General features: G+C 35.4%; 1 protein-coding gene across 2 annotated transcripts in view; it reads left to right on the plus strand.

Moving 5' to 3' along the window:
- LOC137393361 (uncharacterized) overlaps positions 1-27,274 on the plus strand; it is a 36,185-nt gene that overhangs the window by 956 nt on the left and 7,955 nt on the right. For both annotated transcript variants that reach the window (XM_068079874.1, XM_068079875.1), the window contains exons 2-12: positions 1,377-1,649; positions 2,842-3,002; positions 9,940-10,150; positions 13,251-13,445; positions 15,561-15,733; positions 15,851-16,026; positions 20,108-20,402; positions 21,436-21,666; positions 23,480-23,626; positions 23,845-24,018; positions 25,506-26,190. In XM_068079874.1, the coding sequence (XP_067935975.1) occupies positions 1,377-1,649; positions 2,842-3,002; positions 9,940-10,150; positions 13,251-13,445; positions 15,561-15,733; positions 15,851-16,026; positions 20,108-20,402; positions 21,436-21,666; positions 23,480-23,626; positions 23,845-24,018; positions 25,506-26,190 (2,721 nt within the window). The remainder of the gene's footprint in view (positions 1-1,376; positions 1,650-2,841; positions 3,003-9,939; positions 10,151-13,250; positions 13,446-15,560; positions 15,734-15,850; positions 16,027-20,107; positions 20,403-21,435; positions 21,667-23,479; positions 23,627-23,844; positions 24,019-25,505; positions 26,191-27,274) is intronic.

Genomic DNA, 27,274 nt, shown 5'->3' on the forward strand with positions numbered 1-27,274 from the left:
ATATACATGTATATATATTGAACATAAGACAATTTTAAAACTTTTATATTTGTAAGTGGTATAATACAACATTATATATTATATATTATTATGTTATGATTATACATTTGTGTCTATCAAAGCTCTACAAATATGATTAGTTCTGTTGATGTTCATTGTTATTGTCAGTTTAAAAAATGCAAAAACTGTTAACTTAAACTTTGTAATAAAAGCTAATAAAAGCTCTAACTATGCAAACTCACAAGCTCATAGACACATCTATGACCTCAGAGCCAGGGTGCCTTTCTCTCACTTGTTCAAAAATAAAACTTAGCTGCATTAAAGTTGTAAAAACTAAGGCTTGATTGATTAAGAAGTTGAAGCAAGATCGGCCTTTTTTAACCAGTTTTTATTTTTCTAATATTGTGTAAAGGTTACTACAATTATGCCACGATAGGGGGGAGGGGTTTAGACGGAATGTGTACCAAGAACTACAGCTAAGTGACTGCAGTGCCATTTGTTAAAAAACTTGTGATATTTGTTTCACAACATACCGCTATATGCTGTTTATGTCTTGTGAAAGCACGCTTTTACATGACATAACAATCATGTAAATGTACATGCTATGAGACAAATATCACCAGTGTAAAAGCATGAAAGCATGTTTTTACATGCTTTCTAGACAAGATCATGAGGAGTTGGAGGTAGTCATATCGGGTCAACATGTAACACAATACTGTTAATCAGCAAGTCGAACGCCATTGCTAGCTATGGTGCCCTGCCTTCTTTCAATACACTGGAATTGATGTTAGCTGTGAACTATTGTCATGCCAGTTGAAAACTAACCATCGCTGAGTGCCTAAAACTAGCAGTGGGTAAGGTAGTGACACCAGCGTAGCCAGTGTCACTAGTACCACCAGTGACAATCGTGACACAGTGACACCTCTTCTGAGACTGCTGTCACTCTTGCCAGTAGTGACACCTCTTCTGTTACAACTGTCACTCATGCCACCAATGACACTATTGACACTGGTGACACCAGCAGCACCTCCTGTGTCACCAACTGTCAACCCATGCCACCAATGACCCCAGTGATACTTCTTGTGTAATCATAGTCACCCATTCCAACAATGGCAGTAGTGACACCAAAGACGCCTTTTGTGTTACCACTGTCACCTATGCCCCAATGACACTAGTGATACTTCTTGTGTGATCATAGCCCCATACCAACAATGGCGGTAGTGACACAGGTGACACTAGTGACACCTCTTGCGTCACCACATTTATCTATGCCACCAATGACACTAGTGGTACCAGAGAATCCAGCGACATCACACCATCATCACAATTGCTAGGTGGCTAACAGTTTTATCCGTGCTCATTCCTTATTATTACAGGAGACTTACAGATAACGATACTTGTTAACAAACATTACGGCAGCCTTTGTGATATGGTTTCTCCGAAATCAGTGGTCAGTCCTCTTCATAATAATATCAGGACTTGGAGTGGTAACAGGCTATCAGGACACTTGGGGATTAGAGTTATTGATGTGTGTGGAAACTTTGAATCAGCTAACAAACTAGTTAATGAACTGGTACCATGGAGGAACATATATGATGAGAGCCAGGGTACAGAAGTATGTACGATTGCTTCTTCTCCGGTCAGCATCGGTGAGTGTAAAGCTCGTTGTTATACGCTACAATGCCCGGTGAAAAATCGAATAAGCAATTCCTTCAGTTTGATGGTGATATTGTTTAGTAAAGTCAAATGATAAGGAAGTGAAACTGAGTGATAAGCTAAATAAGCTAACATCTTGTACCAGTCTTTCTGGCTGACATTTTTGTAAAATACTTCAACGTGATTGTAGACTACTTACAAAAAGATAGTTTATCTCTATTATTTCATGTATTGTATCAGATGAATTTATTTGGCTGTTTAGAACAACTAAGAACCTAGTCTAATTAGCTAAGAGATGTATCACCGGTGAGCATAAGATAAATCTAGAGTTGTCAAGCCTTAGTTTTCACGTATTTCTAGTTATTGGTTAGGCTCAAGTTACTCTCACTGAACTGGTATGGTTAGAGGTGACTGCATTGATTCACTGGTACTGAATCCTCTTGTTATGCTCAAGTGTGTACACTTTGGTATTGGACTAGTTTCTTTCACTCTGTCTATTTGTATCTCATTTTGATCGTTATGTTTCCATGATGCGCATGAAGTGTGCCGTGTGGATTTGGAGTTGTGCGCCAGTTGGAGTTGCGATACCATGCGAATTAAGTGTTTTTATGGACATTCGCATGATGTGGATTGACTCCGGCGCCTTGTTGGAAAAAGGTAAGAAATTGTACGCTAGAAGTAAATAACTAGCGATGCAGTTAATGACGTCTGTGTTAGCGAGGCAAAGACGTGAAACTCGATCGAGAAAGGATGATGGAAGTATGGAAAATGTTTAAAATTAAATAACGGGCGCAGTATTTTGATGCGCATCATTTGCATGTGCTGTTTCCATTATTCGCAAGCATGATGAATTCGATAAAGTTTTGCGAATCGCAAAACTCGCTTAGCTTGCGGATTTATGCCATTTCCATTATGCAGTTAATTTGCGGATTGGCTCAACTTGCGAATCATGTGTGTGGTAGAAACATAGAAAGTGCTAAATAGAAAGGTATATTATAAGCGACTGGTTTTTCAAATAAACGATTTTACTTTATTCACTATTTCTGATTTTAACCTAATTTAATAGAGTTGATATAAGTAACCTTAGCATATATATATATATGTAGTTACTTTAAACTTTTCACATCAAGTTTTTGATAAAATGAGAACAGGATTTCCCTGATGCTTTACTTATTTTTTCACTAGGCCTCATATCTACTATTCAACCAATCAGCTCTGAACTAACAACTTTACTTGAGAAAACCAGCATGCCATTGGTTATTGCACAAGATGGCTATTCTAAAGAGGATTCGCAAGATCCGTCATCCACTCTCGCTTTAGGACATTCTATGGAAACTTCTATGGAGGTAAAGCAAATCTATACTACCTTTTACACTCTACCAGTTGCTTCATACCAAGTACTCTATCAGCGTGTCGCAGACACCTCATTTAGTTCAAGTGGCAAGAGGAAGAGAGTACCATAAAATGTGGTTCGTGTTATTTTTCTTTTCAGTAAAGTTTGGCTATAGATTTTCAGTGAACACGCATGAGGAACCTTCTCAGGTCAAGGAAATTTATTTTGTGTTTACAAGTTCAATACACGAACACGAACTCAGCATGCCTGCGTTTGAAAGATAATTAATGTGGTAGATCTCTGTAGAAGCTCATAGAACATTGTTTTCTTTTTCCTGATACATTTAAATGAATCAGCCCCAAAGCAATCTGAAAGTTTCGTGGAGCGGAACGATCGCAGTTTGTCATTCTGTCCAGGTATGAATACACCTATAGGTGTTACGCCCAACCAGTGCTAGTAATCAGTATGAAAGAGAAGTCATCAGGGGAAATAATTTTAGCCAACTCCACAATTTCCTGTACCCAATTTCTAAACTAACTTTTGAGAGCGGAATATATGACATTTCCGAGATTAGCGAGCTGTTTACTTTTTGTATTATCGCATGTCCTGGTGACTCTAGTAGCGGAGACTTTATAAAAACAAACCTACGTCAAAAGCTCTTCTGTGAAGTACTCGAAGAATGCAAAACAACTGCAGTAAAAGCAGATATTTTCATAAACATCTCATTTATCTTTAATATCTGACGATAAGATCCGCCTTATTTTCTCACCTCATGCGTCATATCTAGCTACAGAACACAAGCCCGGAATAACTCATGCAGTTTAAAATTAATTTTGGTATTCCTACAAGTTTTTTAGATTCTTATGAAAATATAGTCAGTTGTAATGTTGTTAAAATAACATCAATTCTTAATTTCTGAGATTTCATTCATTTTCAATCAAATAGCCCTGGTGGGTGTTTATGAGGCTGGTTCTCAGGAACCAGGTAAAGTTTTGAAGCCAAATTTTTACCGAGCTGGCGGAAGGAACGGAGCATTTGCGTGAGAAATTTGGATGAAAATAATTAAAACATCTAAAAACAAATAGCTCTTCTGCAGACTAGCAATCGTGCACACACACAATGAATATTAAATACATGTAGAAATAGTATTACCTTTCAATGTTAGGCAATCCTTCGTTTTTTCATGACGTCATTTTATCGCTTTCGGCCATCTTTATAGACAATTTTTTCGTTAGAAACACGAAGCTTTTGCAATGATAATTTGAAAACGATGTTTTTGTTTGCAATTTTTTATTATGGTATCAAAACAACACTTAAAAGTACTAATAAATCAAAGAAAAAGATCGTTTTCTACAGAAATGGCGGCTTTTTCGTGAACGAGCGCATGCGCAAACGACTTGATGACGTCAAAAAAACAATGGATAGTTAGTTACTTCCTTTAAGAAAAATGAAGAGGGGAGAGGAAGTTAAATTAGTTAAGCACATTCTAAATGTACAAATGTAACACATCAAACTGTGTGTTACTAATTACTCCAATAAAATGTCTTTTATCGAAAAACTTGGTTTCACATTTGATCTAAACAGCTAAATCTCATGGAAAAGCAAACCACAAATTAAATTATTGTCATGAAGCACAGTATAGAAGACTGAACGTAGTGCTGCTTGTCTGTTAGTTGTTTTGCGTTATCGCAGTCTTAAAACTCTGTTAAAAGTTTGTCATCTAAATTTATAGCAGTTCTGAAAAAGGTAGACTGCTAAATGTATGTAACTTTTGTTTAATAATGTTGAACTGGGAGCTGTGTTGGTAGGTTAACAACCATGTTGCTAGGTTAACAGCCGTGTTGCCAGGTTAACAGCAATGTTGCCAGGTTAGCAGCCATATTGCCAGGTTAACAGCAATGTTGCCAGGTTAACAGCCATATTGCCAGGTTAACAGCAATGTTGCCAGGTTAACAGCCATATTGCCAGGTTAACAGCAATGTTGCCAGGTTAACAGTCATATTGCCAGGTTAACAGCCATATTGCCAAGCTAACAGCCATAATGCCAGGTTAACAGCTGTGTTGCAAGGTTAACAACCATGTTATTCTTGATAGAGTATGCACTCCTCAACAGTACAACTCTAGGGTTTGAATAGTTTTTCAGAGTGTATCATAAAATGATGTTGTTTTAATTACCTCAGTGAAGTAATAGTTTTTTACTAAATTTTTTTTGAACTATAGGTTACGTAGAATAATTTAAACTTGTTAGAACAACTTCAAACATCTAGATATTGAGTTATATTTACTCCATAAATATTGTTTAACTGGGTTTCAGCTCTGAATATTTTCTGATTCAGAAGCACTTTCAATATTAATAAGAATAATAGTAAGATGAACTATTATGTTGCGGTGAATAAAATGCTGTGTCACTTACTCAGCAGAAAGATAGTCTGTTTATGGAGCACCAGCTATAAAACGCACCTCTAAGGCACTCCCCAGTCTCACTATATCAGGTAAATGATTACTCGTAGCATGAGAACAGTATGATTTAGACTTCACAGACTCGAGCTGGCATCTGACAATAAAAATTAAGCGATAGGCATTTAATATAAGCGTTAGAAATTAGACGATTGAACATTAATCCATTTTACGCTAAACATTAGACAGAAACAAAATAAATAGTAAAGAGACATAGTAAATATATTATATAAAATGTATATATTTATAAAATTTATATATAAAGTTATATATGAATTTTATATAAATTATATAAAATATAAATTTTATATATAGTTTACGATATTATACATAAAATATAATATGGCAAATTATTTGGTTGTAAAAAAATGCTACTTTGAGAAATGTTTTAATTTTTTTATTTTAAACTTTAGCTATTTTTAAAAACCATGTTTTGCTGATGTAACGCTATTAAAAGAACACTTGCTTATGTACGCATACGATTGCAATTGCGTTATGGCTGTGGTAGAATGTACTCAAAACATCAGTGCTATTTGTATGGCAGCGAATACAAATGAATTCTCCGTATATACAGAGAGGAATCACCAATTAGCCAAAACTGAGAACTACGTGCCTTGTAATATTGTTGCTCTCAAATGATTGTATTTTGCATTCCATGAATTTTTGTCGATAATGTTTACGGCAAGCGCATCACTTACATACATTCAGAGGATGGCTGATTTGCCTTCATCGATAATATAAAGTTACCGCAAAGTTCCGAGAAATATCTGCTAAAAATATCTAAAAAAACTGTCCCATTTGCGGTGGTAGCTGGCTTTATTCTAGCCAAATATGACAGCTTTCCCAACAAGTGCTGTCTGTTAATCCAATTGATTTTGTTTGGTTACATTTTCCTTATAAACCTACCAGCTTATTGGTTCCTAGTTTTACATCACTGACCTTTAGCGTTGATCATATTTAAGACTTGAAGTATGTTTGTACTGAAACACTCTTATTATGAAAGAAATTTGAGCCGTGTGTGACGACGTGAGTGTCATAAACTGTCAGTAGAAGCATTAACCCTCTTCGCTGGACCAGCATTCAAAGCTGATTCACACTAGATCGCGTATTTTGGAGTTGATGAGTCAATGCGTCGGTGATAACCATGTTTACACTATTACAAACCTATCCACGTTTGCATCAGTGATGTAGTGTTCTCATTTCCCATTTGAAATTTTTGCGAAAGAACCTCGTTTTTCTCGTATGACTGAAATCAAATACTAGTCTCGCAGCGACTATCATAAACGAAAACAAATAAACTCCACAATCCGTGACCACAATTGCCGAAATGGTTCACATTTGAAAGGCGTTCCTCGATGCTCAGCGAATAATCAGGAAAGTTTGACTGCTGCAAACCTTTCTGACGTGTCCGCATTGCTTCGCCAATGCCACCGGTTTACAGTTCACATAATCGACGATGAACGCCAAAAGGAAAACGCGGACTTATAGTATGAACCTGTACTTTAGTGGTGGTCTTGATGTTTGTATGTAATAAAACAGTGTAGCCTCTAGAGTGTCTGAATGCTGCTTGGCCGCCAATCAGACCTGACATTGCCAAATTTTATTTAACAGAAATATGTAGATGTTATTTTATTGGCCACACAATGGTGCATGAGAACAAAACCAGGGAAGCATCAGTAAAACTGTAGCCTTAGATCTTTATAAGTGTTTTAATATCGTTAAATATTTAAATATTTTAATGTTTTTAGGCTACAATAACTGAACACTTCATTACAAATGTGTTTAATGTATGCCAACAAACATATTTTTATATGATTTGTCAATGAGTCTTTGGTAAAGTAATGGTTGTGTCTGTCACAGATCACTGACAGCGGTATTGAAGTATGTAGCTTCAAGTGTCTGGATACACAAAGAACTAAACTAATGTTTATTTTATTGTTTTTAGGTTACAACAACTATAATAAATAATGCCAACAGAGCCATAACATATGCTAAAAAAGGTTTTATTGAGTTCATTCCAGATCTGTGATAAAGTGGTTACTGTGTCGGCGGCATTGGTTCCAGTTGACTTATAGAAGATAACTCCAAATTTATGGATAGGTGTAGGACTAAATAAATGCTTTTCTGTTAAATATTTTTTATATTTATCTTTTGTATTCTTTATCATATCCAAAGAGAATCCAAAACGCCCTTAACCCTTTGAACCCTAACGGTCGTTATTCCGGCATTGCGTAGGGTGTGACAGAAACCCTAGCGGCTGGCTTACCGGCATTCACATGGCTCTGTTTGCAAATGCTGTTTCCAAGTAACAGCGTAAACCAATCAAATTCAGTTTTGCTCAAGGCATCAGATAAAAAGTTTCACTTTCAATTTAAACTGTTTTCAAATATCTTTATCTACTTCCTTCGTTATAATAACATTTTTTATTGGAACGATATTGTGAAAAAATTGATACAGTTTGTTTATTGGTAGGTCATAGATGATTGTAAAGCAAATGAAGAATTATATGATACTAACTGTAATTTTCCAGTTTATTTTAAATCATGGAATGATGATGAACATGTGCTCGATAGATAAGACCCTATTTTAAATATTTTTACAAGTTTTCATAATTGTTCAAATTTTTAAGGTTTTAGCTCGAATAGTTGTGAAACACGTTTTTTCTGTTTGGTGACATTTTCTGTGGGTTGACTGTCTTTTTTACGCGTCTTACCAAATATCATTGCATTATGAGCACATTTAGATATATTTAATGAAAGTTTAAAAACTTTGGATCGCTGGACAAATTTCCCAGGGTTACTGCCGCACATTGACAACGACAGCCAGGGTCCAAAGGGTTACACAAATATATCTCTAGAATCCTGAATGAGCTAAATTAACCTACATATATATTTTAGCTGGTACTAGCTGTAAGTCTGACAATGCCTGCAATTTCTTTTATTTTTAATTGGATAGCCGGCAGCAGAAGTCCACATTCTTGAGTTTCTAGTTAAACACTGGTGTCGGAGGTTGGTTCATAGGAATCAGGTAGAGTTTTGAAAGCAAGTGATGTTTTAGCTACCTGGTGGAAGGCACAGAGCATTTGAAGTTTAAATAAAAATAAAGGTATTAAGTTTTGATAAAATCGGGTCAAAATGTGTAGCTATGCATATCATCTACAAGCACTAACAGGCACACAATGACAAAGTGAGATTTAATATTAGAGATTTGCCATTAGATGTTGCGCAGTATTTACATTCTTTAGAAAAAAGGAGGACTGAGGGAGAAAAAAGACTTAGTGAATGGTTAAACACATTCTAAATGTACAAGTTTACTAATAGAGTATAAAAAGAGGTATTGATATAATAATATAATACGCAGCAGTGTAAAGAAGTATAATGATGAAATGATAATAAGGTATAATGATTTGAACAAAGATAAAATAATTAGCAATGATTCTGATGAGGACATCACCTCTTCAAGTCATCTCGTGAGTCTTTCACTATGTTTCCATGGTGCGCAGTATACTGCGAAGCAGACCCCTCCGAAATCGAGGGGATTGTACGTTTTCATGCTGCGCAGTGGTTTTCAGCAAATTAGCCAGAGAAGAGAAATTGTATAAATCGAATCGCCTGGTGGATAAATTGAATCGATCATGGATACCGAACGTCCGAAACGGTCTTTTTATGCTTCTGTCATCATTATACTTTTATTTACAATACGCAATCACAAGGTTTTACAAACCTTAACAATTTTTACAAAGTAATATATTTTTAATAAGTATTTTTCAAGTAATATATTATTTAAACGTTAATGTAGGACTTACCACCTATTTTTTGAAAAGTGTTGTCATCGATAACCAAGTCTAGGAAAGTAATCACTTCATCATCCTCGTGGGTGCAGACCATAGTTAAATTTAGGTGAAAGAAGATCGGAAGAATAGAAAAAAAACAAGATTAGCGGGATAACATTTGTACTAGTTTATGGCCCTCAAAAAATCCGTCTCCACTGCATGAGAGCTATGCGCAGCCACTGCGAAATTGCTGTTTCCTTGCTGCGAATTTGCACTGGCTTCGCACTGATCAGTGCGCAGTGATTTCAGTGCGAAAACGTCGTTTCCATGATTCGGAGAGGTCACAACTCTATAGCACTGCGCATCATGGAAACTGTGTATATATTGCTCCAATTGAAAAAGCTCGACTGTTTAACTGTCCTCTTGTTGTTGCCTGTTTTTGATCGCTTGTTTCCTTGTTCTCTGGTGAGGAAGTTTTAGTAGCATTATGCCTAAAATGACCCTTATATTTCATATTGAGGATGTTTACCTAATCTGTTTCATCTTCGAGCGAGAGAGTGTAATCAAGAGTGATCATTGTTTAGCATGAATCTCTCGTTCAATGAAAAAAACACAGCAAGCGAATCTTGTATAACCACAGCTGGTTTTGAAAATTGATAAGGAAAGCCAGTACTAGTAGAGTGACCATGAGCAGCTCTGCATCGCGTGCTTTCATCTGTAGATGCTGAGCAAGTTCATGGTCGCCTTAAACTGGGACCTTCTGACACTTGTCTACTCTGATGATGCTATCGGCAGAGTCAGCTATGAGCTTTTTAAAAAGTTTTCAATGAAGTACTACTTCTGTATTGATGGAGTAATACCAGTTGAGACTGGAGAGGTCAAAGAGATGATCAATACAACAGGAGTTGTCTACCTTGGATCTGAAGGAATAGGTTAGTAATTTATCAATCCCACTATATCATTTTGTATGTCTGTCTGTTAGCCTGTGCAAACACTATGCACACAATTTCAATTTTTTGGCCAATTTATCCAACTTCACATCAGGCCTTCCTGATTTTCTAGTCAATGCATGTACCACAACAAGATACAGTCAAACATGGATAACTCGCCCACGGATATCTCGAACACATGGTTAACTCGAACGGTTTCTTCGGTCCGTTCCCACATAATGATAAATTGCTACAGATAACTCGAACTCAACACTGTTAACTCAAACTGTTTTTTTCCCAACGGCTACCGAAACGGTTGTTATCGCTTTAGAAAATCACTTTATTCCAAGCCATAGAGGAAAACCTCAACTTTTCGTAATTCATAAACGTTGTTATTACCACCATCGGCAAAATATTTTTGTCAACGACTTTTCTAAAGGTTTGGTGAAATTTGATTTAAACCAAACATCCGCTGAGCGATCGCTCTTCGGAAGCGAGGTAAAGTGAGGTAATTTTTGCATAAACTTCAAGAAAAATCAGCAAAATTGATCGTGGGTAAAACGCTAAAAAGAAAAAGATGTCTTTTCTTTTGAGCATTTCAACAATGATCAAGTTTTGCCAATGTCAATCTAAAAAATGTCCGGGCAATAACATCACCTCAAACAACAAACCAATCTCAAGTGATAAAAAAATCTCTATACTTTTATATAAAAACGTTTTAAACTTTACATTAGAAGCATTTAATTTGAAACAAGCCATTTGTGCTTTTGGTTTATATTATAGTTTGTATATGTACATGTACCTACTAATAAATGAGTAAATACATGGCCTTGTGACAGTGCTCTGATAACTTGAACGCTCTGAGAATTCGAACACTTTCGCTCGGTCCCATGAAGTTTGAGTTATCCATGTTTGACTGTGCCTGCAGACTGTCTCAATGAAGATGAAAAAAATCTTGAGCATCGTCGGGTTTATAGTTCGCATTGGTTCTGTATGCAGCATGTTTAAAAGGCAGAATACAAAGGAGTGGCCTGTGCCAAAGGTTTCTCATACTAATGTTTCCTTAAACCATATATAGCAGCTATTTTCTTTGCCCCTCAGAGTAAGCCGTTTACTCAGATGAAAAGGACTCGTGTGAGTTGTTCTGCATGTAATTGGCCGATGAAACATTGAAGCGTTATTCTCATATGTGGGAGTTTAAATCAGCACAGGCTTAGATTAGAGGCAGCCATTTAGACGCCAGACTTGGAGCACGCAAGCCATTAATCATATCTTTGTATTACGGACATGAGCAGGCTGCTAGTGTACCCTGGCAACTAAGAACCTATACAGGCATTGATAGCTGAAATAGGGTTCACAGGCCACATGTATGACATTTAAACCTTTTAACTGTAACACACTATGTTTCCATGGCACAGTTACTCCGCAAGTTTGTGCCATCTACAAGATGAAAACAGCAAAAAAGTTTTGTTACTCTCAAATTATTATCGAGTGTTTCATGCTTGCGAATAATAGAAAAAGGTACTTGTGGATTATGTGCAAGATATTCCATTTTAAACACTTTCCACACTTTGGTTGGTCTTATTTTGGAAGCGTACTGCTAAGCGAGATAGGAGTCAGCCGCTATGACCTCTGTGACCTCTGATGTAGAATTCCTTATCTTTTTAACAAAGCGCCAATGTTAATGCATGCGTGACACCCAAATACTTGTTGAAACACTTATCACACAGTATCTCAATGTACGAACATTCAGAGTCCATTATCCACACTATGGAGAAATAGCGATACACGACCAGCCAAACCTTAATATATAAAATTGACATTTTGCATCATTTGCTTTGTGTACGAAAATCATTGTTGGTTAGAGCAAATATTCTCATACAAGATTTTATTTAATTTGCTTTGTAGCCCAAAAACATCTCAATTGATTTCAAAAACTAAATTAGTTAAATAATAATCTTTAAAAAATAGTTTATTGCTTATTTGTCTTAAAGATATTTAGCTAGAAGTGCGGGTTCAACAATGCATTAGTTCTTTTGCGGTATTTGACAGAAATATGGTTAAATTAAAACTGTATATTATATATAGTTTTTTCTAGTTTGACATTTCATTTTGCATTCTTATCAGTGTTTTTGTTTTAGCTGACAAAACTGTAACGCTTTAAGAAGTTTCCTGTGTTCTTTTACGAGGAATGTTAGGTAGTATGTTCAGACATATATTTGCCCAATTTTACGTCTTTTCACCAATTGCATCCAAAAGTCAACTCAGACATTTAATACATGGTCGACATTTTCGTCCTGCAGTTTTTTGTTGTTGGAGGTTTTTCACTTGCTCGTTTAAGATAATTTGATATTAGTCATGAAAGCAAATTTTATCTTCAATGTTGATTATTAAAACCCACTTTGTCACTGTTTGTCTGTTTGTTTGTCTGTGTAAACGTTGTGGGTTTCCACATTTCTGATCAATTTTGTCCGAACTTTTGCTTTGTTCTAAATTTTGTTTTTTCATTGTGTCTGTCTGTGTGTCCATTAGAAACACTATGCGTTTCCACATTTTTTGGCTGATTTTTTTCAAACTCCATAAAAATAAGTTCCGTGTCTTTTATCAGGTTGCTAAACATTTGGTCTCAAACCTCCATCTGGTTCCTGTGAACCAACCTCTTAAACACCCACATTGCTGCCTATTTGATTAAAATGAAAGAATTCTCAGGCATCACAGAGCCTACTGCTAGTAACAGCTAAAATATACATGTAGGTTAGTTTAGTCCATTCAGAACTTTAGGGATACTTTTGTTTAAGGGCATTTTTAGATTCTCTATGCATTCCCTAGAGAACTTTATACATAGAGATGGTCATATATGTAAAGATGATCATAGACGTAGAGGTGATCATATATGTAGAGATGACCATATACGCAGAGGTGATCATATACGTAGAGGTGATCATATACATAGAGATGATCATGTACATAGAGATGATCATATACATAGAGATGATCATATACGTATTGACCGTACATCTAAGATACAGATTGAAAGAGAGAAAGAGTTAACTTCTTCAACTTTAGGTTTGTTTTCTCGGTAAAGTATGTATTGATTTCTTAGGCCTGCAAATGCTAACGCAGGAAAACCTGCCAGAAAAAATTTGGGTCACGAGTCTCAACCTGGAAGGTTTAACTTTGAAGTTCCCAGGACAAGTCTACTCAGTACGGAGAGCTGAAGGAGACCCCCTGACAGATGCACTGGTTGTGCTGGGAAAGGCGATAGATCTGGCTGCAGGTGAAGCAGGATGCACTGTAGGTGAGTCACCCGTCCCCTTCATTGTTTGACTGTGATCGCTCAGAAGTCACGTTTGTCATTGAAGTTACCAGGAATTGAAGCGAAGGTTGTTGAACAGGCACTGAAGAACAGCTAATCCTTTAAAATTTCATGCACCATATTTCCCATTAAACAATTTGATACACACAGTCCAAAAAACTTTATTCAAATCAAAAGGATGGTGGTTGCTAAAGGCAGCCAGCAAATGGCTTTTTACTCTTAGATTGGGTCAAGTACCGATATAAGTATTAATTACACCAATAAAAAAGCCTGATTCTGAATAACACTGAATAAAATTTATGTTGGAGCTTAACTCTACTTGTTACCAAAAAATCCAATATTGGAGATTCAAAACCTTCCTTAGTGTGTTGGAAATGGCTAGAATACTAAGGATGGTTCCGGATCTCCCATGCAGGTTAGTTGTTCCGAGGTCTAAAGATACCAACATCAGCTTAACATCGTGATGTGCTATCAATAATAATAATAATGATAGTAATAACAATAATAATAATAAATGGCCGAGGTCGGAGTAAACAGGTCTTTTGAGACTATACAGAAAACAGCCATCTTAGGAACAGCGCACATATTGAGGAAGGTCCTCTCTTAGTGGAATTGAGGAAGATGTTGGATCCTGTGGCCTTTTATTAAGACCTGAACTTAACACGTACTAAAACCAGTCACCTACCACCACACAGCTGGGGAGGAAAACTTTTACAATAACAATAATAATAATAACAATAATAATGGTAATAATAATAATAATGGTAATAATAATAATAGTGATAATGAGGGGATGTCTCAAACGAGAGACTGAAAGCCTGATCATTGCTGCCCAGGATCAAGCATTAAGAACCAACTATAGGAAGGCCAAGATAGAAAAGTCAACAAACAATCCGAAATGCAGATTGTGCAAACAGAAAGATGAAACAGTGTCCCACATAGTCAGTGAATGCAGTAAGATTGCACAGACAGAATATAAAAGGCGGCATGACAAAGTGGCAAGTGCAGTGCACTGGAGCATATGCAAGAAACATGAGTTGCCCCACACAGAAAAATAGTACGACCACAGTGCAGAAGCTGTATTGGAGAACGAGAAAGTGAAGCTGCTATGGGACTTCAATGTGCAGACAGACAAGGTTATTGAAGCTAGAAGACCAGACCTGATACTAATAAATAAAGAAACCAAACAGTGTCAGGTCATAGACATAGCAGTACCTGGAGACACAAGGGTAGTACAGAAGGAAGATGAGAAGATTGGTAAATACAAAGAGCTTGGGTTCGAGATAAACAGACTATAGAAGGTGAAGATCGGCGTGATACCAATAGTAATTGGTGCACTCGGAACAATATCAATGAGGCATATAGCATACTTGGCGGAGGTGGGAGTGAATATGTCTTTTGAGACTATACAGAAGACGGCCATCTTAGGAACAGCTCACATTTTGAGGAAGGTCCTCTCTTAGTGGAGTTGAGGAAGATGTTAGATCATTTGGCCTTTTGTTAAGACCCGGACTCAACATGGACAACAACCAGTCACCTACCACCACACGACTGTGAAGAAAAACTTTTACAACCATAATAATAATAATGATAATAATAATCGTTGTATGAGAAACATACAAAATTAATAGTTGTTTTAGTCTAACATAAAACAAAAGATTGAAATCACATCACTACTTCTTACCTATTTTTATACATACTTGGTTATATCTTCAAACATAAATCTTGATAAAAGATTTTCATGTAATAATACTAGTATGAAAGCTCTTTACACGCGATATACACTCGCAATCAAAAGTACAAGAAAAGACAACACTGATCATTCCTTTTTCACTCACTTTGTTAACTGGTCCTTATGCAGCATCTGCATAAGAATGCTACAAAAATTGTAGACGAGTTGTACGTCTGACTTAAAGTTTGTGCCAAAATGCTTGTAAATTTGTTAGACGCATAAATATGACTGAATATTTCCAATATAATATTAATAATACACTAAATATGGTTTAAAAGTTGAGACGAGACTTTCCTAGAACCTGATATTTTTATCTTTCTAGTAAAATATCTTTACACCTAGTATTTTTGTTGTAATTGTCACAGGAAATATATCGGCATGTGAGGGTGTAGAGTTCAGAAAGAAACTAGTGAGAAACATGCACACAGTAGCCGATAAAAATCTGACTTATACTATCGACGATGCTGGAAAAGTCACCTCTAATCAAATTCCAATAGACCCACAATATGAGGCCATCTTGTATCCTGGCGAGCAAAAGGTAATTATGCGTACAAGTGCAAATGTTTGCGCATTCTTACAGATAACAAATATGCTTATCTGCGAAAACAAAATCATTGAAGAAGCATAGCTCAGCTGTTATCTATGTTCATTACAGGTAGCAAACATTTCCTTTAAAGACGGAGTTACCCCCCTTGTAGAATCACTAGAGAAACCTTCATTGTGTGATGTGAGTGAGAGAAATTGCAAAAAACAATGTGGTCATCTCAACAAAGATTACATGTATATACACGGCGAAGTGATGATAGTTGTATCTGTCCCGGTGCATACAGGGTAAGTTACATCCTGTTATAGTTTCTTAAAAATGCATCAATTGCATAAGTACTTATGTAATTGATGTGCTCTAAAAACATGTACCAGATAAACCAAATTTCTATTTGCTCATTCGCTATAGCATTCGGTGCGTTTTTATAGGCCGACCTTACTTGCTAAACCAATAATTCTGTGATACAACTTCGTGTGCAACACTTAGTTTATGAAAGACGATCATAATCACATAGAAGTATTATACATGTACATAAAAACACTTTGTAGGTCAAACACATTTACATGTAGGTCAAAATAAATAAAATCTTTGTCATACTACGCACTACATGAAATAAAATATAGGGGAAACATAAGAAAAGAAAATGTTTGGTTTTCGAAAATTAGATTACAAGTTTATTTATTTAGCACAGTTTTAAAAGTTTTAGTGTTGTTATTTATAATAGTAGGCCAATAAATTCTTTTTGCATCTATAATTATTTTAATCAATATTTACGCATCGTCAACAATTTTTTTAATTCGAACTCACAATGGGGATGTCGACAATTGCTGTTTCTGCTAAAATATTTATAGATGTGAGAGAAAATTACTAGAAATGCTTTTGACGGATGGACTCTCTTGGCGTTATCATGTTGACACTATTTTTAATAAGGTCACAAAGCCATTAACTCTGCTCCAGTTTTGCAGGCCATACATCAACTCAAAATTTGCCATAGCATTTTATTATCAGTTTATATTGTTATTTTATATTAAATTTTATGGCATACACATTTATTATAATCTAGCTCCAAGGTATGCCAATAATGATTAATTTTTTAAAATACTGCCCATAAAGTCAAATATATAAATATTTGTTGATCTGTCATTTGTCTGTTTGGTTATAGCAATAAAATTTTAGCAACGAAAAATCACCTTCGAACTAGATTTGAACTCACTACATTCAAAGGCAACTCTACTGACAAGGCTAAACTGTTTTAACCAAACCCATCGCTCTTGCCATACATGTATACTGTATATCCTTTTCGCAATGCACACGCTAAATTTTTAATTCATACAGTGCGTCTTCGAGTTACGAAGCCCCAACTATACAATTTTTTTGGATATGGAACACAATTTTTTTCCTCCTTGCCATACAAGAACAACATCTTTGTCAACTTTCTTGCACCGTACGATATCAACAAAAAAAATTTTTATTATCAAAATTTGGCAGTTCGTGTACTGATTGTGATAAAATAACAATAATTCTGATATGCTATTTGTTAAAATCTCTCCTACAACACCTGAAAGAGAAAAGATGCTCGCTTTTTATTTCAGTTCAACGCTGTTCATTATAAGTTATAGTAAAAAAGAAAACCGATAAAAGATAAGTGATAAAATTTTAAACGATGACAAAGTTGAAGTTTAAAAACTGAGCTTTAAGTACGTGTTTAGTAAGCTAAATTCATTTAATTTAAATTCAACGTTTATGTTATACGTCTGTCTGTCTGTCTGTCTGTCTGTCTGTCTGAACTCTTCACAGTATGCACTGCATGTAGTACACTGTAATGTTAAATTTTCTTGCAGATCATAACAAATAAATAAATTTAAATTACAGTATGTAGCTATAGTTACTAAGATTAACATAATATTTTGTTACTAATTTTTAATATATACATATGTATTTATAGGAGTGTTTACATTAGACAACCACTATGGGTTTCTATAGCACTCTATACGACATTTTTGCTCTATGATGCCAACACTGAAAAGAATTAAAATCATGTTACTGTATAGCAAATAATTTTTCATTGTAGTCATAACAAAACAGACCTTACTTAGCCATTACTAGCTGATTATTTCACGTTCATATCTAAACACTTTCACAATCAAAATACCTGTTTCGTGATGTAAAATTTATAAGTTACAGTTGTTTTAAGCAGTTTGAAAACTTTTACAGTTGTTTTATTCTTTAAAAATATATTTGAACTGCACAAAACACTTTTTTTCATGATATGAAGTTTGAAAGTTAACAGTTATTTAGCATATAACTGTTGTTATATGCTAAATAAAATTGAATTTTTGGTAAAAGAGCTCTTTTTATTGGATATTCTGATATTATGTATATATATATATATATATATATATATATATATATATATATATATATATATATATATATATATATATATATAGTAGCCTATATGTGGTTTACACTGTAAAGTAAAGTGCTCAATAATCGAGTCAATTAGAGCTGTGTATGAAGTTTATTAAAAACTACAGGTTAAAATCATTACTACTATTAGTTTCATGCAATCGCGTTGCAATCTTCAGGTAGAATGACTAAAATGTATAATGTACAAGCTATAAAATTACTTAATAAAGCTGAGGGCTTAATACTATTGTGTGATATATATATTATAGTATACAGCAAATTATGTAGTCAAATTATGTTATTGAGCTAATTAGGTGTTTTCTGGCATGCCGGCATGTGGATATCAGCTCACTTTTAGTGTTAAGGCTGGCTAACTTCAGTTTGAATATGATGAAGTACTTTTCCCATAGACATAACTGGCAAGATTTTGTTGATGTGTTGTAAGACCGCGCTCTTTTGATGATCTTCCAGGTTATATTATAGCGAATGTTCTTGTCTTTTAAGTCCCATATGTATTTACTCAATTCTGTTTGTAGCCTTTTAGTAGGATATTTAAAGGATGTTTTGTGGTTGGCTAGTCTTGTTTTAAAAGTTGTTTCGGTGAGGCCTACATACGTTTGTGTCTCTTGCCCATCGTGTTCTTCAGACTCTACGATTGCCTGATATACTATGCATTTTGAAAGGCATTCTCCATTTAGAGGGCAATTTTCCCGATTTTTGCAGTTGCATTTTCTGTCGGTGTTGGTTGGTTGCGATAGTGCTTGTTTATTGTGCCTGCTAATTATGTGGTTGATGTTTGAAGTACAGCTATAACTTAGTTTTATGGAGTTTTTGTTGAAGATTTTGTGTAATTTGTGTTCTGGTGGAATTTCACTAACAACAAAGCTGTTAACACCAAGATCGGTAAACAATTTTTCCAGATCCTGGAGAGTAAATTTCCACCAGAACACAAATTACACAAAATCTTCAACAAAAACTCCGTAAAACTAAGTTATAGCTGTACTTCAAACATCAACCACATAATTAGCGGGCACAATAAACAAGCACTATCGCAACCAACCAACACCGACAGAAAATGCAACTGCAAAAATCGGGAAAATTGCCCTCTAAATGGAGAATGCCTTTCAAAATGCATAGTATATCAGGCAATCGTAGAGTCTGAAGAACACGATGGGCAAGAGACACAAACGTATGTAGGCCTCACCGAAACAACTTTTAAAACAAGACTAGCCAACCACAAAACATCCTTTAAATATCCTACTAAAAGGCTACAAACAGAATTGAGTAAGTACATATGGGACTTAAAAGACAAGAACATTCGCTATAATATAACCTGGAAGATCATCAAAAGAGCGCGGTCTTACAACACATCAACAAAATCTTGCCAGTTATGTCTATGGGAAAAGTACTTCATCATATTCGAACCAAAGTTAGCCAGCCTTAACACTAGAAGTGAGCTGATATCCACATGCCGGCATGCCAGAAAACACCTAATTAGCTCAATAACATAATTTGACTACATAATTTGCTGTATACTATAATATATATATCACACAATAGTATTAAGCCCTCAGCTTTATTAAGTAATTTTATAGCTTGTACATTATACATTTTAGTCATTCTACCTGAAGATTGCAACGCGATTGCATGAAACTAATAGTAGTAATGATTTTAACCTGTAGTTTTTAATAAACTTTATATATATATATATACATATATACGTATATATATACGTATATATATACGTATATCTACGTATATATATATATATATATATATATATATATACGTAGTTGTTTTATAAGGTTTTAAAAAGCTAAAGCTATTATATGCCCAAATAAGGTCATTTTTAAGATGTTTAGTAGCTGTCTTACAAGGATAAAGACTAAGTTAAAGTGTGAAAAAACTTGACACCTTCCATGAATATGTCAGATGGGCCATTGATCTTACTCCTTGTAGTGTCGATGAGTGGGACTGCGTCGGCTTTACCCAAACCAGCCTATTCCGCGCTGAAGTTGCCCGATTTGCGTTTAATTATCTCAAGCAAAACAATTTGAACAAGGATACAGACAACATAGGGATGCTAGTATTTGACTCGTGTGGTGACCGTCTCAAAGCTGCCGGCATTACTTATGATATTCTAAGAGGCAACAGAGATTCTGAGATATGTGAACCTGACAATCCAAATCACTGCTTTAACCACAGCAGAATTGCTGCGTTTGTTGGAGACTTCGCAAGTGCTGTGACACAACAGGTAAATCATAGAAAAGGGAAAGGGAGGGGGAATAAAAAGAGAGGGTGAGAAAAAAAGGGGGGAGATGAGAGAAAAGAGGGAAGAGAGTGGGGAAAGAGAGGAGGGAGGATAGCGGAGGGGGAAAAAAGAGAAGGAACTGGGAGGAGAGGAAACATGAGTTAGAGAGAGTAAGAGAAAAAGAGTGGAAGAGGGAAAAGAAAAGAGAAAGAATGGAAAGGTGGAAAGGGAAAGCGAGAGAGAAAGAGAAAAACAGGGACCATGAAATGACAAGAGGGAGGAGAGTGAAGGGAAAAGAAGAAAATTTTACCTATGCTTGTCATATAAACTAGCACTGATAATAGCTACCACTATAAAACCTTACCTGCTCATCATATAGCATACCATTGATATAAAGCGTACTACCATGAAGCTTATCTTGCATATACAATTGATGATAAACTTACCATCTAAAACCTATCTACTGTGGCTTAGCAGTAGACTACAGCCTACGATTTGGTTCGTAAAAGGTGTATCCAAACTAACATTTCTCGTTCTGTTAGCTGAACCAGCTAGATTAATGACCCTTAAAATAGATCTGCAAAAGAGTTAAAACTCAATAAGAAAACGTAATTTCGGCTTAATACATCTCTTACTACTATAGGTAAAACCAAGTATTTATATTTGATTATTTAAAGATACAGATATTTGGTATAATATGTAATATATGATATATAAAATCAGGACAAGTTAATATTAATTTAAAATATAGCTCTTTTATTTAAGTATTTGCTATCTTTGTAATTCATCATTTTATAAAACTCCTATTTAAGAAACTTTATATTATTATTACTATTTTTAATATCTACTACATCTCCTACATCTGCTACATCTGCTACATCTACTACATCTCCTACATCTGCTACATCTACTACATTTACTACGTCTGCTACATCTGCTACATTTACTACATCTGCTACATCTGCTACATCTACTACATCTGCTACATCTGCTACATCTGCTACATCTGCTACATTTACTCTTTTACATTTTGTAGCTTGAAACTGTGCTCAGATATGTACCCATGATTCACTTAGCCTATGGGTCTACAAGCACTGCCTTGAATGACCGTGACCTATATCCATATTTCTTGAGAACGACTCCGTCTGATGTCGTTCAAGCCCATTTTATGGCCGAACTTTTACTCAAAATCAAAAAAAAAGGAAATGACGTTTCAGCCGTGATCATCTTATATAGCGATGAGCTTTATGGCAAGACCGCTTTTGAGGTAAGCACAACAGCAATACAGACACCAATATTTTGGGGTAAGTTAAACAACTGTACATATTCTGAAATTTTGAGGGAAGTTCAATACCCGCACAGACACCAAACCTTTGAGGTAAGCTCAACACCTGCACAGAACCAAACCTTTAAGGTAAGTTCAACACCTGCACAGACACCAAACCTTTGAGGTAAGTTCAACATCTGTACATACACCAAACCTTTGAGGTAAGTTCAACATCTGCACAGACACCAAACCTTTGAGGTAAGTTCAACATCTGTACATACACCAAACCTTTGAGGTAAATTCAACACCTGTACCGACACCAAACTGAGGTAAGTTTGAGGTCATCTAAGTTATTTTTTTATCTCACTGAGAAAGGGTTGCTATATGTATTATTATAACATAAGTTTACAGTTTTTTGTCTAGCTAAACCGATCTGTGATTCTTTGCCATGTCAACATGAATACAACCAGTGTGCATTGTCACCCGCAACTGAACGTTTATTTGTTGTTGATTGGTTGCTGAAGAAAACTGAGGTCGTGTAATTGTTTGATCACATATCTCTTTGCTTCTTATCGCTCAACTTTTAGCTCTGTAACATGGTGAGAGCTTTGATGTTGAAGTGCCGTGTATAACTCTTTTTACATCTTTATTTGAGCGATGATATAGTTGTCTAATAAAACTATGTTCCTTTAGCTGATTAAAAATATGAACAGTACGATAGTATTTGTTTGCAAAGCGATAGACATACGCAAATTCTTCCAAATGCATTTAGACAAGGGATGGCCAAATAATTTTGGTCATGATCCGCTACAGCCAAATCTGACAAATTAAAGATCCACAATGAGCTGAAAATGTGCATTTTTCTATTTTACCATATACAAACATGTAATTATTTGTGTACATCTGAAAACAAAGTGTCAAATACAATTTTTAAAAACTTTGATTATATACATTTTTCGACTAAAAATCACTGAATGAATATGCCAAAATAAATATGTCTAATATCAGTGAGGAAAATGATGAGTTTACAAAAATTCTAAGAAAAGTTCACCAAAATCTTCTTTAAACCAAAATTGAAAAAAATGATACAAAAATACTGTTTGACAGCCAACATGAAGGATCCACAAAAAAGCTACATATACTCGTACAGGTATCCAGATCTAGATCTGCCATTTGGTCATAGCTGGTTTGCAGTAGACTATTGGTCAATGGAAAGCTAGTTAGTACTTTATTAAATTGAGAAAAATCTGGAAAATCTTTCACGTGTCTAACTCCAGGCTGGCTTCATGTACACAAAACTCTGCAAAATGCATATTAGTTTGCAGTATCCCAAAAGGTGAGAAGAAAGATTTTCTAGCATATTCTTTGTATGCACTAATTCAATTGGCAGGTGACATAGTAGTAAATTACCTTTTAAATTAAAATGATTCTGGTCATTGTTCTATTAGTGGTAAACTGGTTTTGTTAATCCCGGTGTGCCATTTTTATTCATTGACCGAAAGACCAATTTTTCAGTGAGCGCAAAAACATTATAAACAACAATGCTGATTTATTGCGATAGAAGATAATCTAACATACATGTATGTCTATCCAACCGGATTGGCAACAATTGGCTATTAAAGTGCGGATATGCTCCATTTAAGAGTCGCTGCATCGGTGCAGATCTAGTGGCTATTGTCATTGCTTTGAGTACAATGTTTGAAGTAGCCTCCACCTATTGGTAAAAACTCTTAAATGGTCTTACCGGGTATCATAGTTCATGGAGTTCCCTACTGCGCTCTGGAGTTCCCTATTGCGCTTTTTTAAATTGCAGGAGGCAAAAAAAGCCTTAGGGAAAGTAAAGATATGTATCCACAAATCGATGTCAGTGAAAGAGGGAGAGGACTTCACCAAATTAGTTAAAACTCTGGTAGATGATTCACCAGACACCAAGTTCATTATAACATTTCTAGACCCAAGTGTAAGTGCAGTGATTTGTGCCTGCAATATCATACAATTCATGATTGTAAGTGTAACAATACGTGCACACACTCGGTTGTCTAATAAAGCATGTACACACTCATCTGTCTAATAATACATGTACCCACTCATATGTCTAATAATGCATGCACACCCTCGTCTGTCTAATAATGCATGTACACATTCCTCTTTCTAATAATTTGTTGCATCTGTTTTCAGCACCTGGTTGGCCTGATGGAGGCCATCAGCTCCAATACCTATAAAACACTTTGGTTAAATAGAGGCTACAGCTTTGTACTGAGTGATACATGGGGAGACAACAAAGAATACTTGAAAAAATATGGAGACATCGTACAAGGGAGCTTTTCATTTAAAATCAATGTTCACTTCAAGGTATTATTGAAACTTTCTCACTATTTTTTAGTGTTGCATCAGCTTCTCCAATGCTTTTACTTTGTCACACTTGATCCTAAAATTTCAAATCATTGTTTATTCATTTTCACTAATTTTTATAAAATTTTGAGTTGACTTCGTTTTGATTTCAGCTTTGTTTACCCAATTTTATCAATAGCGACGTTTTCTGTATTTAATTTTGATGAAAAATTGAAATCATTGATTGCTGGTATCTTCCTCCATTTTTGATAGTAATGTTGAAACTAGCTAAATGGAACTATTTCTTTTCCTTGTATCTTGTTTATCCTTATCTTCTAAAGTTGGTAAAATTTATAGCCGTTTTTTGTTTTTGTGAGTTGACCTATTTTCCTTCAATGTGATGCTATGTGTAAAACAAAAAAAGCAACAACACAAAACTGCTGAAAATTGCTTTTGCACATTTAAACATTTAAAATTTTCAAAGTTTTCAAAGTTTAAAGTGTTAATATATATTTTCATAGAATAAGAATCCATGTTACACGGCTATTCAAAGATAAGAATCTTTGGATAGTTGCGCAAAGTTTTGTCGTTAGATGCTAACTTATGTTATCACGTCTGTTAAAAACCTCTATTCGACTCATTCAAAAAACTGTAAACATGACAAGTGTCCCGTGCAGTTTAGTAATTTTCTCTTAGTTGCTCAGCGATGTCATGTCCTACATTTTATTTCACCCTTTCACAACTCTTCACAATGCTTCATAGCAAACTGCTACCTATCAAAATTAAAGAAAGGGCCTGCGAGTTTATAGGTACAAAATGCTAAAAAACTATTTAAATTGGCTACATTCTTTATGAAGATAACACTTACTGGTTAGATCGATAAAAATGCTCAGACTGCCAGTTGGTCACTATATTTCCATGATCTCACAAGTTCGTGTCACCCACAAAATGGACACGGTAAAACCCACAAGTTAAATGAGTTTTGATACTCACAAATTTTTATCAAATGTTTCATCCTTGCGTAGGATGTTTCATGCCGCTATGACCTTTGCCTTAGAATTATTTTTCTGTTATAACAAACCGCCTGCGTACTGCACAACATGTGAATGTCTATTGAAACACTTGTCGCATGGTACCTTAAAGTGTTATCCACACATTCAAAAGTTAATCACTATGTTTTTATGGCACGGTTAAGAGTTGTGTTTCCATGGCACGGTTAATCCGCAAGTTCACAACATCCGCAAGATGGAAACGGCGAAAACCCGCAAGTCCAGTGAGTTATCTGCTCGCAAATTTTTAGCGATTATTTCATGCCTGCGACAGATCGAAATGACACTTGACAAATGCTGTGCAAAAAAATGTCGCGCAAGCTATGTAGTTTTAAATTTCCATTTTATAAGAATATAACAATGAAAACGTTTTTCGTTCAAGTATTAGAAACTGACTTGATTTAGTTTGCTGTTAGTAAGTTTCCATCCGACTAGCTTTGTTCTTATACAATATTTTAGAGCATCACTCTCAATGACGAATTAGCCAAGCATGCAACCGCTCCAGTTAATGATGTCAATCCCTGGTTGTCATCTCTTGAGCAAGAAGTTGGTGAATGCAAAATTCGAGGGAACTTTTTGGGTAGACATTCAAAGTCCTGCGATGTTGAATGGGATAACCTGACTCACCTTACAGGAGAGACCTTTTCGCTGCATCTAATGAAAGCCCTCACAATAATGTATTCGGAGTTGCGACTTCTTCAAAGCATTAACCGAGTCGACTATCTTTTCAATCCATCGACTATCGATGATCGTTATAACTCTATACTGAGAGTGAAAATCGCCGATTTTTTAGAAGATGACGGGAGTAATCGATTCTATGAGCCATTTACGCAACGCACCAATGAGGGTACCACATACGGAAATGGAGCAGAAAATTTCACAATATTTAATATAAACAAAGACCATGAGTATGTGCAGATCTTTGAAACTGGCTATGATAGCATGAGCTCACTCGGGGCAGCGATGGAGAATTTTCAGTTTCAAGCTAATGGAGAATTTGCAGATAAAATTTCGAGCACCAGCTCAGCAACCCATTGTAAATTAAGTGAAAGAAACAAACTGGATCCTTATCTTATCGGATTGATAGTTGCTGTGTGTATAGCCGTCCTACTCATAGGTGGCATTGTCGCTTGGCAACTGAGAAGTAAGTTTAACTTACTTCAAGTTGTATCTACAAGAGTAGGTTGAATGACTTGGTCTATAGTAGTTAGTTGAGTGACTTGATCTACAGTAGTTAGTTGAGTGACTTGATCTACAGCAGTTAGTTGAAAGACTTGATCTACAGTAGTTAGTTGAATGACTTGTTCTACAATAGTTAGTTGAATGACTTGGTCTACAGTAGTTAGTTGAATGACTTGATCTACAGTAGTTAGTTGAATGACTTGGTCTACAGTAGTTAGTTGAATGACTTGGTCTACAGTAATTAGTTGAATGACTTGGTCTACAGTAGTTAGTTGAGAGACTTGATCTATAGTAGTTAGTTGAATGACTTGGTCTACAGTAGTTAGTTGAATGACTTGGTCTATAGTAGTTAGTTGAATGACTTGATCTACAGTAGTTAGTTGAATGACTTGGTCTACAGTAGTTAGTTGAATGACTTAGTCTACAGTAGTTAGTTGAGAGACTTGGTCTATAGTAGTTAGTTGAATGACTTGGTCTACAGTAGTTAGTTGAATGACTTGGTCTACAGTAGTTAGTTGAATGAGTTGGTCTACAGTAGTTAGTTGAATGACTTGGTCTACAGTAGTTAGTTGAGAGACTTGGTCTATAGTAGTTAGTTGAATGACTTGGTCTACAGTAGTTAGTTGAATGACTTGGTCTACAGTAGTTAGTTGAATGACTTGTTCTATAGTAGTTAGTTGAATGACTTGGTCTACAGTAGTTAGTTGAGAGACTTGATCTACAGTAGTTAGTTGAATGACTTGATCTACAGTAGTTAGTTGAATGACTTGTTCTACAGTAGTTAGTTGAATGACTTGGTCTACAGTAGTTAGTTGAATGACTTGGTCTACAGTAGTTAGTTGAATGACTTGATCTATAGTAGTTAGTTGAATGACTTGGTCTATAGTAGTTAGTTGAATGACGGTCTATAGTAGTTAGTTGAATGACTTGGTCTATAGTAGTTAGTTGAATGACTTGATCTACAGTAGTTAGTTGAATGACTTGGTCTACAGTAGTTAGTTTAGAGACTTGGTCTATAGTAGTTAGTTGAATGACTTGGTCTACAG

Source organism: Watersipora subatra, chromosome 4 (genome assembly GCF_963576615.1).
Source record: "Watersipora subatra chromosome 4, tzWatSuba1.1, whole genome shotgun sequence".
NCBI lineage: Eukaryota > Metazoa > Bryozoa > Gymnolaemata > Cheilostomatida > Watersiporidae > Watersipora > Watersipora subatra.